Here is a 16,916-nt window from a genome sequence, read left to right as displayed (position 1 = left end):
GTGGGCTCCGGGCCCCTGTGTTTTGGAAAAGTTGGGCCCTGAGGTCAAAAAGGTTAAGAACCCGTGCTGTACAGTATTCTTCCTTGTTTCCGGTTCTTCGATTGATTGATTGATTGATTGAAACTTTTATTAATAGATTGCACAGTACAGTACATATTCCGTACAATTGACCACTAAATGGTAACACCCGAATACGTTTTTCAACTTGTTTAATTCGGGGTCCACGTTAATCAATTCATGGTACAAATATATACTATCAGCATAATACAGTCATCACACAAGTTAATCATCAAAGTATATACATTTGATTATTTACCTTTGATTATTTACAATCCGGGGAGGTAGGATGTGGAAGGGAGGGTGTTAGTTTAGGGTTGAAGTTGCCTGGAGGTGTTCTTTTAGTGAGGTTTTGAAGGAGGATAGAGATGCACTTTCTTTTACACCTGTTGGGAGTGCATTCCATATTGATGTGGCATAGAAGGAGAATGATGTTTTAATACGAGCACAAAACATGGAAAATTGAGACCTGACTGATGAATGAGTTTGTGATTCATGCTGGAGCTGTGCATTTATTTTAATGCACTGGTGCAGGCTAACACACACACACACACACACACACACACACACACACACACACACACACACACACACACACACACACACACACACACACACACACACACACACACACACACACACACACACACACACACACGGACACAGATGGAAACCGGTAAGAGTGGGGTCCCTTCAACATTCACACCTGTGATGATTGATTGACATTTCACACAAGGGACGGCGTGGCGCATTAGGGCGAGTGGCTATGCCAGCAACCTGAGGGTTCCTGGTTCAATCCCCACCTTCTACCATCCTAGTCATGTCCGTTGTGTCCTTGAGCAAGACACTTCACCCTTGCTCCTGATGGGTCCTGGTTAGCGCCTTGCATGGCAGCTCCCGCCATCAGTGTGTGAATGAATGGGTGAATGTGGAAATAGTGTCAAAGCGCTTTGAGTTCCTTAAAAAGGTAGAAAAGCGCTATATACAAGTATAACCTATTTACCATTTACAGTTTGAACAGTAACACTGTGTTTGAATGTTTAATTAAGTCTCAAATATTTTCTCTGCCTCGGAAGAAGGACATATTTTAGGCCCCCGCCACTCTCCCCCGTGACATTAGTATAACTTGTCTATAAAATTGTTGTACCTATTCCTCTGCATAACAATGTAAGCTTGTTAACCTTAAAGGCCTACTGAAATGATTTTTTTTTATTTAAACGGGGATAGCAGATCCATTCTATGTGTCATACTTGATCATTTCGCGATATTGCCATATTTTTGAAAGGATTTAGTAGAGAACATCGACGATAAAGTTTGCAACTTTTGGTCGCTGATAAAAAATAGCCTTGCCTGTACCGGAAGTAGCGTGACGTCGCAGGTTGAAAGGCTCCTCACATTTCCCCATTGTTTACACCAGCAGCGAGAGCGATTCGGACCGAGAAAGCGACGATTACCCCATTAATTTGAGCCAGGACGAAAGATTCGTGGATGAGGAACGTGAGAGTGAAGGACTAGAGTGCAGTGCAGGATGCATCTTTTTTCGCTCTGACCGTAACTTAGGTACAAGCTGGCTCATTGGATTCCACGCTCTCTCCTTTTTCTATTGTGGATCACGGATTTGTATTTTAAACCACCTCGGATACTATATCCTCTTGAAAATGAGAGTCGAGAACGCGAAATGGACATTCACAGTGACTTTTATCTCCACGACAATACATCGGCGAAGCACTTTAGCTACGGAGCTAACGTGATAGCATCGTGCTTAAATGCAGATAGAAACAGAAGAAATAAACCCCTGACTGGAAGGATAGACAGAAAATCAACAATACTATTAAACCATGGACCTGTAAATACACGGTTAATGCTTTCCAGCTTGGCGAAGCTTAACAATGCTGTTGCCAACGACGCCATTGAAGCTAACTTAGCAACGGGACCTCACAGAGCTATGATAAAAACATTAGCGCTCCACCTACGCCAGCCAGCCCTCATCTGCTCATCAACACCCGTGCTCACCTGCGTTCCAGCGATCGACGGAAGGACGAAGGACTTCACCCGATCATCCGTGCGGTCGGCGGCTAGCGTCGGATAGCGCGTCTGCTATCCAAGTCAAAGTCCTCCTGGTTGTGTTGCTACAGCCAGACGCTAATACACCGATCCCACCTACAACTTTCTTCTTTGCAGTCTTCATTGTTCATTAAACAAATTGCAAAAGATTCACCAACACAGATGTCCAGAATACTGTGGAATTTTGAGATGAAAACAGAGCTTTTTTGTATTGGATTCAATGGTGTCCGAATACTTCCATTTAACTATTGACGTCACGCGCATACGTCATCATACATAGACGTTTTCAACCAGAAGTTTAGCGGGAAATTTAAAATTGCACTTTATAAGTTAACCCGGCCGTATTGGCATGTGTTGTTGCAATGTTAAGATTTCATCATTGATATATAAACTATCAGACTGCGTGGTCGGTAGTAGTGGGTTTCAGTAGGCCTTTAAAGGAAACAACACACCAGTCTTTTCCCGTCTCCCATCGTAGTTACGGTGAAGCCAAGTGCTACATACGCTTCATCATATTCTGATACGGCAAAAAAAAAACATGTTCCCCGAGGTCACATGCACCGACTAAATTAAGTGATTCTTAGGCGTTTGAGGATCACTGGTCTCAGGTCTACATGGTTTCCACTTTTGCTCCATCACAGTGGCATTCATCACTTGCATCAGGAACACGAGGACAGCATGTAGGTGATCCACAGTCAGACAGACAGCTAAGTCTCAGCTTGCAAAGGCAGAAAGGACCACACATCCTAGCTAGTGTCGCCATCATGCAGTCCAGTCCTTGTCCGACCATCGTGGAGATCGTGTTAAAGAGAGAGTACGTGCAGCACACACCCAGCAGCATCAGGACGCAGTTTGCCACCTGGTAGGCTCGGATCTCCTCATGTTGCTTCCTCTGGTCGCTCACAAAGTCTCCGAAGCCCACTGTGCTGAAGGCCACAAAGCAGAAGTAGAGCGACTCCGAGTAAGTCCAGCCCTCCATGGCCGAGTAGAGAGAGGCAGCGCTGCAGGCGACGGCCATGACGACAGCGAATAGGATCAGAGTCACTTGGTAGGTGGACGGCTTCCATTCGTCTTTCTCGGGGCCAACTCCGCCGACTCTTGCCTCCAGTCGGTTGTGTTGGAAGGTCTTGGAGTGGCACCGGTTTAACAGGAGGCTCAGCAGCGTGACGACTCGCTCCAGGAAGAGGTTGAAAAAGAGCACGGCGGCCGAGCAGCCGAACAAGCCGTAGAAAACAAGCAAGACCTTCCCTGCTGTCGTGGATGGGGCCGTCATTCCAAATCCTATTAGAAAACAACAACAATGTGTTATTAAATTAGGGATGTTCCGATCAGGGATTTATGCTACCGATTCTGATACCGATCATCCATGAGTGAGATCTGCCGATACCAATGCACATGCATTACCTGTACATATGATGAGTGCTGTTCTCATACAGTTGGTACAAAATGCGGCTGCTAGACTTTTGACAAGAACAAAGAAGTTTGATCATATTACGCCTAAACTGGCGTATAAAATACTACACGGTCTAGCTCCATCCTATCTTGCTGATTGTATTGTACCATATGTACCGGCAAGAAATCTGCGTTCAAAGAACTCCGGCTTATTAGTGATTCCCAGAGCCCAAATTTTTTTTGCGGGCTATAGAGCGTTTTCTATTCGGGCTCCAGTACTCTGGAATGCCCTCCCGGTAACAGTTAGAGATGCTACCTCAGTAGAAGCATTTAAGTCCCATCTTAAAACTCATTTGTATACTGTAGCCTTTAAATAGACCCCCCCCCCCGCCCCCCCCCCCCTTTAGACCAGTTGATCTGCCGTTTCTTTTCTGCTCTACCACTCATCTGTGCATCAGTTGGGGACGTCTCTGCGCAGCTGACTTGTCTCCACTAAAGATGATCTCCTGCTGGCCCCACTATGGACTGGACTCTCACAATATTATGTTAGATCTACTATGGACTGGACTCTCACACTATTATGTTAGATCCACTATGGACTGGACTTTCACACTATTATGTTAGATCCACTATGGACTGGACTCTCACAATATTATGTTAGATCCACTATGGACTGGACTTTCACACTATTATGTTAGATCCACTATGGACTGGACTCTCACAATATTATGGTAGATCCACTATGGACTGGACTCTCACACTATTATGTTAGATCCACTATGGACTGGACTCTCACAATATTATGGTAGATCCACTCGATGTCCATTGCACCGGTCGCCCGGCGAGGGGTGTGGGGGTGTTCCCACATCTGCAGTCCCCTCCAAGGTTTCTCATTGTCATCCCATTGGGTTGAGTTTTGTCTTTCCCTGATGGGGGATCTGAGCCGAGGATGTCGTTGTGGCTTGTGCAGCCCTTTGAGACACTCGTGATTTAGGGCTATATAAGTAAACTTTGATTGATGATTGATTGATTTTAAGCATACGCGGCGCATCAATTTAAGAAACGTTTTTACGTTTGCTTTTTTTTTTTTCTTCATCACTGATTTCTGCTAACTGCAGACTTCGTGAGAGCCAACAAACATAGTAAAACATCACTTACTGTACAACGTCTGCTGTCATTTGGATGCCGACTGCTAGGATGTTCATATATTCCCATTTAGATGAAGAATGTCTCATAATTCTTGCGAAGGGGGAAACAAGCGCTTTTCAGGTTGTTCTCGCCAGTTCCAGGTTTTAAATAAGGGTCAATGTGTACCAACTTGTCGGATTATATTCTCAGATACCTTTTGTCCAGGTAAAAAGCGTGATTTATGATCTAGAATAAACTTACAGCGAGCAGGGAAGCGAGAAAGCAGCAGACCACTGGATGATGTAAACATTCACACAGGACGTGATCACGTCGCCGCTATAAATAGTTTGTCTGTATTAGCGCTTAAATAGCTTTATCACTAATACTTAGTTAATATTCAAATCAAGAAATGTAAATTGAGTATTGTTGGCGCTTTTTAAATGGTTATTTGTCAAATTTTATGGGCGAAATAGTGGAGCTCCCATTGGCTCCTCTGTAAGCAGACTTTTAGTTACGTGTATTTAATATTTAGAATGCATTAAAAAAAATCCATCTGTCGACATGTTTTTCAAACTGATTGTGAACGATAGGCAAAATTCCCCAAAAAGTGCATTTCCCCTTTAAGGGGCTGTTTAAAACAAATTCAATTTATGTATTTTGGTGTCCTTTAGTATTTTTTTATAATGTTTGCACCTAAAATATAAATCATTAAAATATTTCTTGTATGAAAAAAAATCTTCTTGAAGTATGCATTTTTGCGTATTAAGCAGAGTAAGTGCAGCCGGTAAAATAAATAAATAAATAAATAAATGGCATCAATGTAGATGTACTGCACGATTGCTTCAAAAATGCCCATAAAAAGTGGTACATGTCTCCTGAATGTTTGAAAACATAGCAAAACGCCACAGGTAGGAGCATGATAACATGAATGTGCAGTGATGCCCCGTATAGCAGTGGTCCCCAACCTTTTTGTAACTGCGGACCGGTCAACGCTTGAAAATTTGTCCCACGGACCGGGGATGGAGGAGGGGGGGGGGGTGTATGGTATTTAAAAAAAAAAGGTTTTTGTCATAAAAAAATACAATCATGTGTGCTTACGGACTGTATCCCTGCAGACTGTATTGATCTATATTGATATATAATGTAGGAACCAGAATATTAATAACAGAAGGAAACAACCCTTTTGTGCGAATGAGTGTGAATGAGTGTAAATGGGGGAGGGAGGTTTTTTGGGTTGGTGCACTAATTGTAAGTGTATCTTTAGTTTTTTATTTTGATTTAATTAAAAAAATATATATATATATATAAATATATATATATTTTTTTAAATTTCTTGTGCGGCCCGGTGGTTGGGGAACACTGCCGTATAGTACATGGAAAATCCTCATTTAAATAAGGCGGTCTGCACCACTTTACAATTGTACACGCAGTCTTAGTAAATCACATGCAACAAGCCCACTAATAGTACATGCTATTTTATAGATTGTTCACGCTGTATAGTGCGTGGTATTAGGATCTTAGTAAATTAGGCCTATACTGTAGCGACCAACCAAATTCTAGGAAGAAGGCAATGTTACTACTGTAATAGCACAGAGAAAAGTGCTAGAGCATGATGGAGCAGCGTGTACACATGATGCCCACTTCACAATTCTGACTGCCCCTCATATACAGGTATGCTTGCCTAGAACCGGCCCTGCATGGGGCCCAGAATTCCTGAATATATGGCATCTATTACCTTGGACAAGTACAGAGTTGCAGTGTACAGTAGTTCCATGTCTATTCGAGTGTTTGTAATTGGCTCCCCTGCATATTTGCATATTTAATTTCTGTGTTTAAGTAAACAAAATATAAATAAATGTTTTTTCTAATGTTACACCTTATATAGAAAGTGGTTTGATGGCGCTATCTGCGGGGGGGGAATAATAAAGTGCTGCAGCTATGAATCCAACAAAGAGCCCTGTCTCACACTTCAATTGTATGGAGTCAAAACAGTGCCAAAATGCGCGCTCATAAAATGTTTGTGCACGTGTGGACTCAGAGTATTGTAACACTGTTTTGACGCCATTCAATTTACGCTTTGACAAATCAAAGTTGCGTAACATTTACTATACAGTATGCCTGTAATTGCTTTTTTTCGTGTGTAAAACTGAATGAATAACGTGGTTCATAATTAAAAATAGTAGTTATTAAACACATTTAGAGTATCAAAAAAACAGTCTCTTCAGTATTTATTTATGTCTGCGATCGTGCCAGTTTACAAAAATTCAACAAATCTCTGCGAATTACGCAATTTCCAAGCACATGCTGTCCAATCTTGTTAACTGTCTAATCAAAACTTATGTTTGTTTTGTGTGAAGACAAAGCAGACGCAGCAACGTGTAATAATATATCAACTCTATATTGCTCAAACGACGTTTGCCATCAAACTTACTTACTTTTCCTGCCTACCGAGCTTGGATTTCTGGGGTACTATAGTTTAAAATCATTCACTTCTTAATTCACATATATTTAACCTTTATTTTTCCAGGGTAAGGCAATTAAGAACATATTTTCATTTACAATGTTGACATTGCCAAGAGACTGCATTTGCATGACAGAGATGTTGACGTGTGGTAATAACCTCAACCAAATTGGTGGTGTTTCTTTCTATGGTTACAATTATTAAAATTGTACTCATTATTTAAAAAAAAAAAACAGTACAATAATTTGTCAATAGGCTCTAAGTACTTTATGTGATTTTACTGCCATCTAGTGTCAACATTTAAGTCTGTGTAATATAAAATGAGTAAAACATCAACAATAAAAACATATAAACAATAAAAATATAATATAAAATAATAATATAATATATCAGTATATGTTATATACTGTATATATAATACGTAAATATTACATATATATTTTATATTGCTACAATGGTACATTATTACTTTACTTTATACCTTTTGTTTCCCCCCTCTTTTTGTGCCCTTGTGTGCATTATCTTTTCCATCTTTACCCTTCCCATCCTTTGTAACTGAGCTACTGTGTGGAACAATTTCCCTTGTGGATAAATAAAGTTTGTCGAAGTCTAACACACAGTGTATTTGTTTTCCATTTTTTGTATAAATCCTGTGCTTTTTGAAGTTAAGGTTTCCAGGAACACGTAAAACATTGATAACAAATTCATGGAATCACAACAATACGCCTTAAAATGTTTCAATCAACTTTTTCCGCAACGTTCTGTAAAAGCTGCCACAAATTCAGGCATTTTTAGCCCCAACACTGACAAAAAAAAGTTAGAGAAATCTTTGAGGGAAAGAAAAATAGGCCCTTTTTAGGGATTTTGCGCATGTGTCTATATATATAATGAACAGCAGGGATCTACGGTTTATTCAAAAAGTAAAGTGCACAGTAGTGCTTCTTGGAGCCACACTCTATCAGAGACAAGCATGGACAAACACATCTCATTAGCATTAAAGCTACAGACACACAAAAGAGCATGTTTATTATAATGACTTTTAAACATACATTTTGAACAACACACTTCAAAATAAACTGCTGTGAGACGTAATTAAAAGTATTAAGAACTACTATATTGTTGAAGTAAGCCATTAGATCCTGGAATACTTCCTCCACAAAGCAAATTGTTTGACGCGCCGTGACTAATGTGAACGATCAAATGTCACAAATCCGAGACAGTTCCATCATTTAAATGTCAGTAAACACGGACGTTGCAATAAAAAGAGGAATTGATCCTCACTTAATGGGGTCTGTGTCTTAGTTTCCGCAGCAACATAAAGATAATGGAAATAGTCACAAGGCTGTAAATGGATTGCCTGTAATGAAATTGGTTTGATTTTCATCTTTGCCCCTTGTAAAAGCCGCGGAAATATCGATCCTGGACTGTAGTTGAACTGAACTTGTGGGCACGACTAAAACGATTATAGTCTCAGATTGCCGTACAGTCAGGCTCAAAACAATAATTATTTATTATCTAATGTATTATTTAATCATCAATTGAGTGTAACATCTATAGATTTGCACTAGTGTGGAAGGGTGTTGACTGAACGGCAAATAATATATATTCTTTCTTCTAGGGCAGGGGTGTCAAACTCATTTTAGATCGGGGGCCACATGGAGAAAAATCTACGCCCAAGTGGGCCGGACGGGTAAAATCACGGCACGATAACTTAAAAATAAAGACAACTTCAGATTGTTTTCTTTGTTTAAAAATAGAACAAGCACATTCTGAAAATGTACAAATCATAATGTTGTTTTGTTTTTTTACACTTACAGTACATGTTGCGGTTGATAATTTATTTGTTGTTATTTATATTTTCCGAATAAATGATGTGATAATGTTCATCAGTCAACTCATTGGTGTTCATTTTCAATCGATCAAGATAAATAAATAATATCAAAATCAAATTACAGGATGTTATTTATGTAGTTTGCTCATTTTCCTCGACTGGTGCACTAACATCACGTGGTTTATATATTTTTTTTACATATGTAACCTAATCTAAAAAGATACAAAGAATAGCTATTGCGACATCTAATGGACACATTTAGAACAGAGGTTCCTTTCATTCAAAAATTTCGGATAATTTTTATACTTAGCAAACTCTCAATTTATTTCATCCATCCATTCATTCATTCTTAAAGTAATCTTACTTATCTCATCATATGAAATATGACTTACTTCACCGATTATTATTATTACATTCTTACTATTATTTATTTATTTATTTTTATTGTGATTACTTATGGAGTTTATTGTGAAAAAATTGTGAACAGGAAGTGAACAAAAAGTTTTGCAACGGTTATGTAAAGAAAAGGGGTAGGATTAAATAAGCTCTGCTTCTTCCTACTCCTTTTCGAACATGTTGAAAAGAGAAACTGGAAATTGTGATGTATCATGTTGTAAGCTTGCATGTTCGAAATAAACTCAAACTCAACTCAACTCAACTCAACTCAACTCAACTCATCCCGCGGGTCGGATAAAACCTGTTCGTGGGCCTGATTCCGGCCCGCGGGCCATACGTTTGACACCCCTGTTCTAGGGCAAAGGTGTCAAACTCGTTTTCATTGAGGGCCACATAGCGGTTATGGCTGCCCTCAAAAGGCCCCCTGTAACAGTGAATATCTAATACATTTGCCAATGCATTTGATTGTTATATATATTTTATGTTCACTGTAAATACAAATCTGTAGAGTTTATAGTAAAAACTGGCAACTCAGTCACCAGAATCTTACTATAAAATATACAGTGTTGTTTTTTTTGTTTTGTTTTTTTACAAAATATTACGATAAATGGAAAAACAGTACTACTGTTTTTAACGGGGAAAATGGCCGCTTAGTCGCCAGAATTTTACTGTAAATTTTACAGTGTTTTTTACAACATGGTTCTGTAAGTCAGCGGTGCCCATTAGGTCGATCGGGAACTACCGGTAGATCAGGCATTTAAAAAAATAGCACTAAAAAAATAGCGATCATCAATCTTCACTATGATGTCACTTTTTGGACATTTACGGCACCCGAGGCACAATGGCTGCTGCAAGCTCAGTATGAAGAAAAAACGACCGGCATTTTTTATTTCAACAGACTCTGGCTTTGTACCTGCCGTCAAGAGCCGAAGGACCGACCGCACAGTTCCTGTCTTCTCAATAAAAGTGCTGCTCCATCCTGCCTGCGCTAACAAAATAAGAGTCTCAGAAAGCTAGCGCACACAAGCCAGCAACGGAGTTTGCCTTCAATGTATTTCTTGTAAAGTGTATAAAACAGAGTATGTAAGCCGGACAAATAAAATGCCCAAAACCAACCATATGTGGTATAGGACAGAAAGGAGTACTTTATTTATCCTCCACAATGTTAACTCGAAAATGTTATCAGCACTATTGTGAATCATGTCTGATTCCAATCAATGCAAGTCATCAGAATCAGGTAATACACCAACTTATATTTTTGTCTGTATGAAAGAAAGGAATCTATATGTGTTAAACATGCTTGTATTTTTATTAAACACATTTAACATGTTAACAAAAGTCATCTGTTGTATTATTAAATTAATATATACTGTATATATGAAAATATAAAAATTATATATGTATGTATGTATATACATATTTGTGTATGTGTGTATGTATGTAGGTATATATATATATATATATATATATATATATATATATATATATATATATATATATATATATATATATATATATATACTATATATATATATATATATATATATATATATATATATATATATATATATATATATATATATATTACTATATATATATATATATATATATATATATATATATATATATATATATATATATATATATATATATATATATATATATATATATATATATATATATATAGTAATATATTATAATATATGAGGATGAGGTAGAGCACCTCAACTTGGTCATTTAAAAAGTAGCTCTTCTGCTGAAAAACTGTGGGCACCCCTGCTGTAAATGGAAAAACAGTAACCCTGTTTTATCTTTTATTCTGGCTACTGAGCTGCCGTAAAAAAATGTGGTACCGTTTTTCTATTTACAATAATACACTGTAAAGTGACTGGGAAGTACTCTGTAAGCCTCACGGGACAGATATCAACAAAATCACAGACTGCATCACTGACTACATACATTTTTGTGAGGACTCCATCATCCCGACAAAAACTGTCCACTGTTACCCAAATAACAAGCCCTGGATCACCAGCCAGCTAAAGGTGCTGCTAAATAAAAAGAAGCGAGCCTTCAGATCCGGTGATCGGGACGAGTTGAAGAGGATTCAGTGGCAGCTCAAAGTTAATCTTCAAGAAGGGAAAGATGCCTATAGAAGGAAGCTTGAAGCTAAACTCCAACAAAACAACACTCATGAGGTTTGGAAGGGTATGAAGGCCATCACAGGCTTCAACAATAAAGCCAAACTGCTGGATGGGGGTGCAGATAGAGCCAACGAGCTGAATTTGTTTTTCAACAGATTTAGCAACGCACCCCTTACTGGCCCTCCCCCCCACTACTCCTGTTCTCACACCTCCACCTCCCCCTCCTTCTCTTTTACCTGCCACAGCCGTTTTTTTCCCCCCTCTCCTCTCCCCCACTTCCACCCCCACTGAGAAAGCCAGCCCGGTGTGTCTAACACCTGGACTTGTAAGACGGCAGCTGGAGAAAGTCAATCCAGCTAAGTCAGCAGGCCCTGACCGAGTCAACCCCTGGGTCCTGAAGACTTGCGCTGCTCAGCTAACTGGGATCCTGCACTCCATCTTCAACCTGAGTCTGAAGCTAGAACGGATACCAGTGCTATGGAAAACATCCTGCATAGGGCCGGTGCCCAAGAAGCCCATCCCATCGAGCTCAAATGACTTCAGACCTGTAGCCCTGACGTCCCAGGTCATGAATGTCCTCGAGAGACTTGTGCTGGATCAGCTGAGGCCACTGGTGGCTCCTTCCCTGGATCCTCTACAGTTTGCATATCAGCCCCATGTAGGAGTGGACGATGCTGTTATCTACCTGCTGCATCATGCTCACTCTCACCTGGATGGTGGGAAGGGCACTGTGAGGATCATGTTTTTTGATTTCTCCAGTGCCTTTAACACCATTCAGCCAATTCTGATGAGTGACAAGTTGCTCAGGATGGGTGTCAGTTCATCCATTGTCTCCTGGATCACTGATTACTTGTCTGCCAGGCCCCAGTTTGTGCGACTGGGGAGCTCCGTGTCGGATACTGTGGTCAGTGGTGTAGGTGCTCCACAGGGGACCGTCCTGTCTCCTTTCCTGTTCACACTGTACACCTCAGACTTCCAGTATAGTTCCAGGTCCTGCCACCTGCAGAAATACTCTGACGACTCTGCTGTGGTCGGGTGTATCGGAGAGGGACGGGAATTGGAGTACAGGACACTGATCGCTGACTTTGTGGAGTGGTCTCAGGCGAACCATCTGGTCCTTAATGTGGACAAGACCAAGGAGCTGGTCATCGACTTCAGGAAGAGAGTGACCCCGGTGGAGCCCATCAAGATCCAGGGCCGGGAGGTGGCAGTAGTGGAGCAGTACAAGTACCTGGGGGTCCACTTGAACAGCAGACTGGACTGGAAGGACAACTGCAAAGCTGTTTACAAGAAGGGCATGAGCAGACTCTTTTTCCTGAGGAAGCTTAGGTCATTCAATGTGTGCAGCAAGCTGTTGGAGATATTTTATCAGTCTGTTGTGGCCAGTGCACTGTGCTTTGCAGTGGTTTGTTGGGGGAGCAGCACCAGCAAAAGGGACTCAAACCGGATTGATAATCTGATCCGGAAAGCCGGCCAAACTATTGGCACGCAATTGGAGGCGTTTGTGTCAGTGAGGGACAGGAGGTCACTGGACAAACTGCTGGCCATCATAGACAATCCTGCCCATCCACTCCACCTGACCATTAAGGGACAGCGGAGTTCATACTCCAACAGGCTCCTTCAACTCTGTGCGATTCAAGAACTCCTTCATTCCACACTCCATCCAGCTGTATAATCACTCACCATACAGCAATAGATGACATCTGCCTATTACCTGACACCTGACATGTTAGCTACTTCTCTTTGTTTATAATGTCTATTTTCTATTTCCTGCTGGACCTACTCTCTATTTTATGCTGCTGCTGTCATATAGACTGTATATACTGTAATATTGTACATGGTCATTGGTTTATATTGTATATATGTTATAGACATAATATAATATATCTGTTTATAAATTACTATGTACACATATTATGTATATATTCGTATATATGTTAGATTTTTTTATAGCTATATTAGTCTATTTATACCTGCATTGTCCTTTCCATCATTGTAACTGAGCTACTGTGTTGAACAATTTCCCTTGTGGATCATTAAAGTTTGTCTAAGTCTAAGTCTAAAGACGACAACCGTAGATTTTGCGGTAAAAATAAAAACGCCTGCTCAGTCATCCGAATTTTACCGTAAAAAGCAGTGGTAGAGTTTTTTCAATTTACAGTAATACTGTAAGCTGTAAAAACCTCCGTAAAACATATGGCCATTTTTACAGTGTACAATTAGAAGGATAACTTTCTATGGAATCCTAAGTCAAGCAGATGTTTATGTGTTTATTTTATTTTTCCAACGTTGTTGCAATATTGGATAATATTCAAGTTTAAAATGTATGCAAATGCAGTAAATATATATATATATATATATATATATATATATATATATATATATATATATATATATATATATATATATATATGTATATATGTATATATATATATATATATATATATATATATATATATATATATATATATATATATATATATATATATATATATATATATATATATATATAGTTGTCAAAATGGGAAAAACTAATACATATAGTAAAAAAATTATGTTCATTTTTGACACATATTATTTCTACGCAGGCCATATAAAATGATGTGGCGGGCCACATCTGGCCCCCTGGCCTTGTGTTTGACACCTGTGTTCGAGGGAATGATTTGGCAAGGGATTGTCACCCGAGTACTGAAAATGAGAGATATATTGACAGTAATACTTTGAAGCCACTGAACATGGATTCTGCAGAAACAAATCCTGTGTTCTAGGGAATGATTTGGCAAGGGATTGTCATCCGAGTACTGAAAATGAGAGATATATTTACAGTAATACTTTGAAGCCACTGGAACATGGATTCTGCAGAAAAAAATCCTGTGTTCTAGGGCAGTGGTCCCCAACCACCGGTCCGGGGACCGGTACCGGTCCGTGACACATTTGCCACCGGGCCGCACAGAAACATTAATTAATTTATAAACTACCGCATTTTCTCCGACTTAACTTTCGCCTGTCCCACTACACACACCAATAAGCTTGTTAATATAACTCCTTTGTTATAGTACATTGGACAATGCACATTAATGGACATATAAAATGTTAATGCACCAGATTTTTTTTCATGCTCATTTTTTTGCTGTTTTTATCTGCCACAAGTAGAAAGCCGGTCCGTGAAAATAATGCATACATTAAACTGGTCCCTAGTAGAAAAAAAGCTGGGGAACCCTGTTCTAGGGAATGATTTGGCAAGGAATTATCACCCGAGTACTGGAAACGAGAAATATATTTACAGTTATACTTTGAAGCCACTGAACATGGATTCTGCAGAAAAAAATCCTGTGTTCTAGGGAAGGATTTGGCAAGGGATTATCACCAGAGTACTGGAAATGAGAGATATATTTACAGTTATACTTTGAAGCCACTGAACATGGATTCTACAGAAAAAAAATAGTAAATGCCCTATTTTTGAACAACCTCGTCAATGAAAAGTGAACATCTGCACCTTTATGTCAAAACATACTGATGTGCAATTACCCAAATCATTCATTAATGTCTGTTAATATGCTGATGGTCTTTACTCACCAATGGTGGACACCACAGTCCCCACAAAGTAGAAAGCTCCCGGGATGTCCCACAGGGCTCTGCCTCGTTCTGCACGGATGCCCGCCGTCCTGGCCTCCTCGTAGTGGCGCAGAAGGGAATTTAGATCCTGGTAACTGATATTGTGCTCGCCGGTGAAGTCCCTTAGCCTCTTCTCCCAAAGCTGGTGGCTCAACATTTCTGCTGATCTCTCCAAAGAAGAAAATAAGACGGCGCCAGCCAGCATGTAAAGGGCAATGAGCACGCCGAGGAGGGCGAAGCGAGTCGTGTCCGGGGATGGACAGCCACACCAGGAATCTGTCTTCTTCAACGGCATTGATAAAAGTTTATAGATGGCTTTTCTCTGTGTGCTGGAAAAGGAGACATGGTGTTAAAATAGATAAAATAACAATATTCTGTATTGAATGACAGATACTTACAAAGCAGCAATCCCCTCACCAATTATGAGCAGCAGATGGACTTTAACGATGTGTGTAGGCTACTGCTTATCACCGGCTCAATAATGAGTCTTTACTTTGCCTTTATGGGCCACAAACATGTTATGTCTATAAACATATAGTCTGCCACTCTCCCACACAGAGCGCACACAATAATAGATAACATTAGGCTCACTTGCACAACCTCATTTTGCAGTAAGATGCTAACAAATCTCAGCAGGGCGTTCTGGGGAGGGCTTTTAATATTTAAGAACAGGAGAGAAGGCAAAAACAGTTTGGTTGACTGACTAACTACGTCAGAGGAGGGGATTTCATGTCAGATTTCGTTTTTTCATGCTGCCATCTTTATACAATCTGTCCAGGGCCTTCAGACTTAGTTGCTTTAACAATATTAACAATGGAGCAGCTGTTTCTTTAAAGGGGACCTATGAAGAATTTCAAATGTTTCTGGCTTACTAATATCTTAATAAGTCTTAATAGCTTATTAATTAGCTTTTTTTAAAATACTGAGTCTTGTTGGGATATATTATGTTGAGATATAATTAGGATAATGAAGTGATTAAGAAATGTTTAGTATAGATATGCTTAGAATAGGCAGTGTAACTAATCATATGTTCTGAGTTTCAGTTGAAACTGGGTCCAAGTTCATGTCCACGCACAAACTTTTATCTTCCACATTCTTGCCACTGTTGACGTGGCTTCTTTGCCGAAGTCTGAAGGACAACACCAGATATGAAGTCGGAGTCCAGGAAGAAGAAGGCAGAAGTGTTGTGATCCGCTGTGCGGATCATGTTCTGTTTGGGTTTTCGAGTCACTTATGTTTTTCTGTTAGTCTTGGTCTCATTCTAGTTCCGGTTTATTCACCTCTGTGTTTGTTGCCATAGCAACTTATTACTTTCACCTGCCGCAGGGGTTCCTGACACGCACCTGTTGGTCATCACTGATATTATTATTTAAAGCCTGCCTCCCCAGCCAGTCGGTCTGGCTTCGTAGTTTGTTTCCTCACAACAGTTGACGACTTTTGTTCTTGCTCTGGTAACCTTTTAGCTCCCACGCTAAAGGCTCTGTATGTTTAGTGTTTACTCTAGCTCCCACGCTGGCTCCTTTAGTTTCTGCTTTAAAGGCCTACTGAAATGAATTTTTTTTATTTAAACGGGGATAGCAGATCTATTCTATGTGTCATACTTGATCATTTCGCGATATTGCCATATTTTTGCTGAAAGGATTTAGTATAGAACAACGACGATAAAGATTGCAACTTTTGGTATCTGATAAAAAAAAGGCTTGCACCTACCGGAAGTAGCGTGACGTAGTCAGTTGAACATATACGCAAAGTTCCCTATTGTTTACAATGATGGCCGCATGAAGTGAGAGAGATTCGGACCGAGAAAGCGACAATTTCCCCATTAATTTGA

General features: G+C 39.7%; 1 protein-coding gene across 1 annotated transcript; it reads right to left on the bottom strand.

The window, feature by feature from the left end:
- Positions 1 to 2,327: 2,327 nt before the first annotated feature.
- Positions 2,328 to 15,917, bottom strand: si:ch211-261a10.5 (potassium channel subfamily K member 13). The gene is made up of 2 exons (XM_062062037.1): positions 15,047 to 15,917; positions 2,328 to 3,402 (listed from the first exon to the last, which is right to left on the bottom strand). Exons 1-2 carry the CDS (start codon positions 15,378 to 15,380, stop codon positions 2,732 to 2,734), a joined length of 1,005 nt encoding a protein of 334 aa, XP_061918021.1. The 5' UTR covers positions 15,381 to 15,917; the 3' UTR covers positions 2,328 to 2,731.
- Positions 15,918 to 16,916: the final 999 nt, after the last annotated feature.

This window comes from Entelurus aequoreus, linkage group LG10 (genome assembly GCF_033978785.1).
Source record: "Entelurus aequoreus isolate RoL-2023_Sb linkage group LG10, RoL_Eaeq_v1.1, whole genome shotgun sequence".
In the NCBI taxonomy this organism is placed as follows: Eukaryota; Metazoa; Chordata; class Actinopteri; order Syngnathiformes; family Syngnathidae; genus Entelurus; species Entelurus aequoreus.
The sequence above is the reverse complement of the archived record's forward strand: the minus strand, read 5'-3'. Positions and strand labels throughout refer to the sequence as shown.

Bases quoted from the DNA above. Each gene is read 5' to 3' on its own strand.
- si:ch211-261a10.5 (XM_062062037.1), bottom strand. From the start codon at position 15,380: ATGCCGTTGAAGAAGACAGATTCCTGGTGTGGCTGTCCATCCCCGGAC. The intron at 3,403-15,046 runs GTGAGTAAAGAC...GTTTTCTAATAG, and splicing joins GACTGTGGTGTCCACCATTG to GATTTGGAATGACGGCCCCA.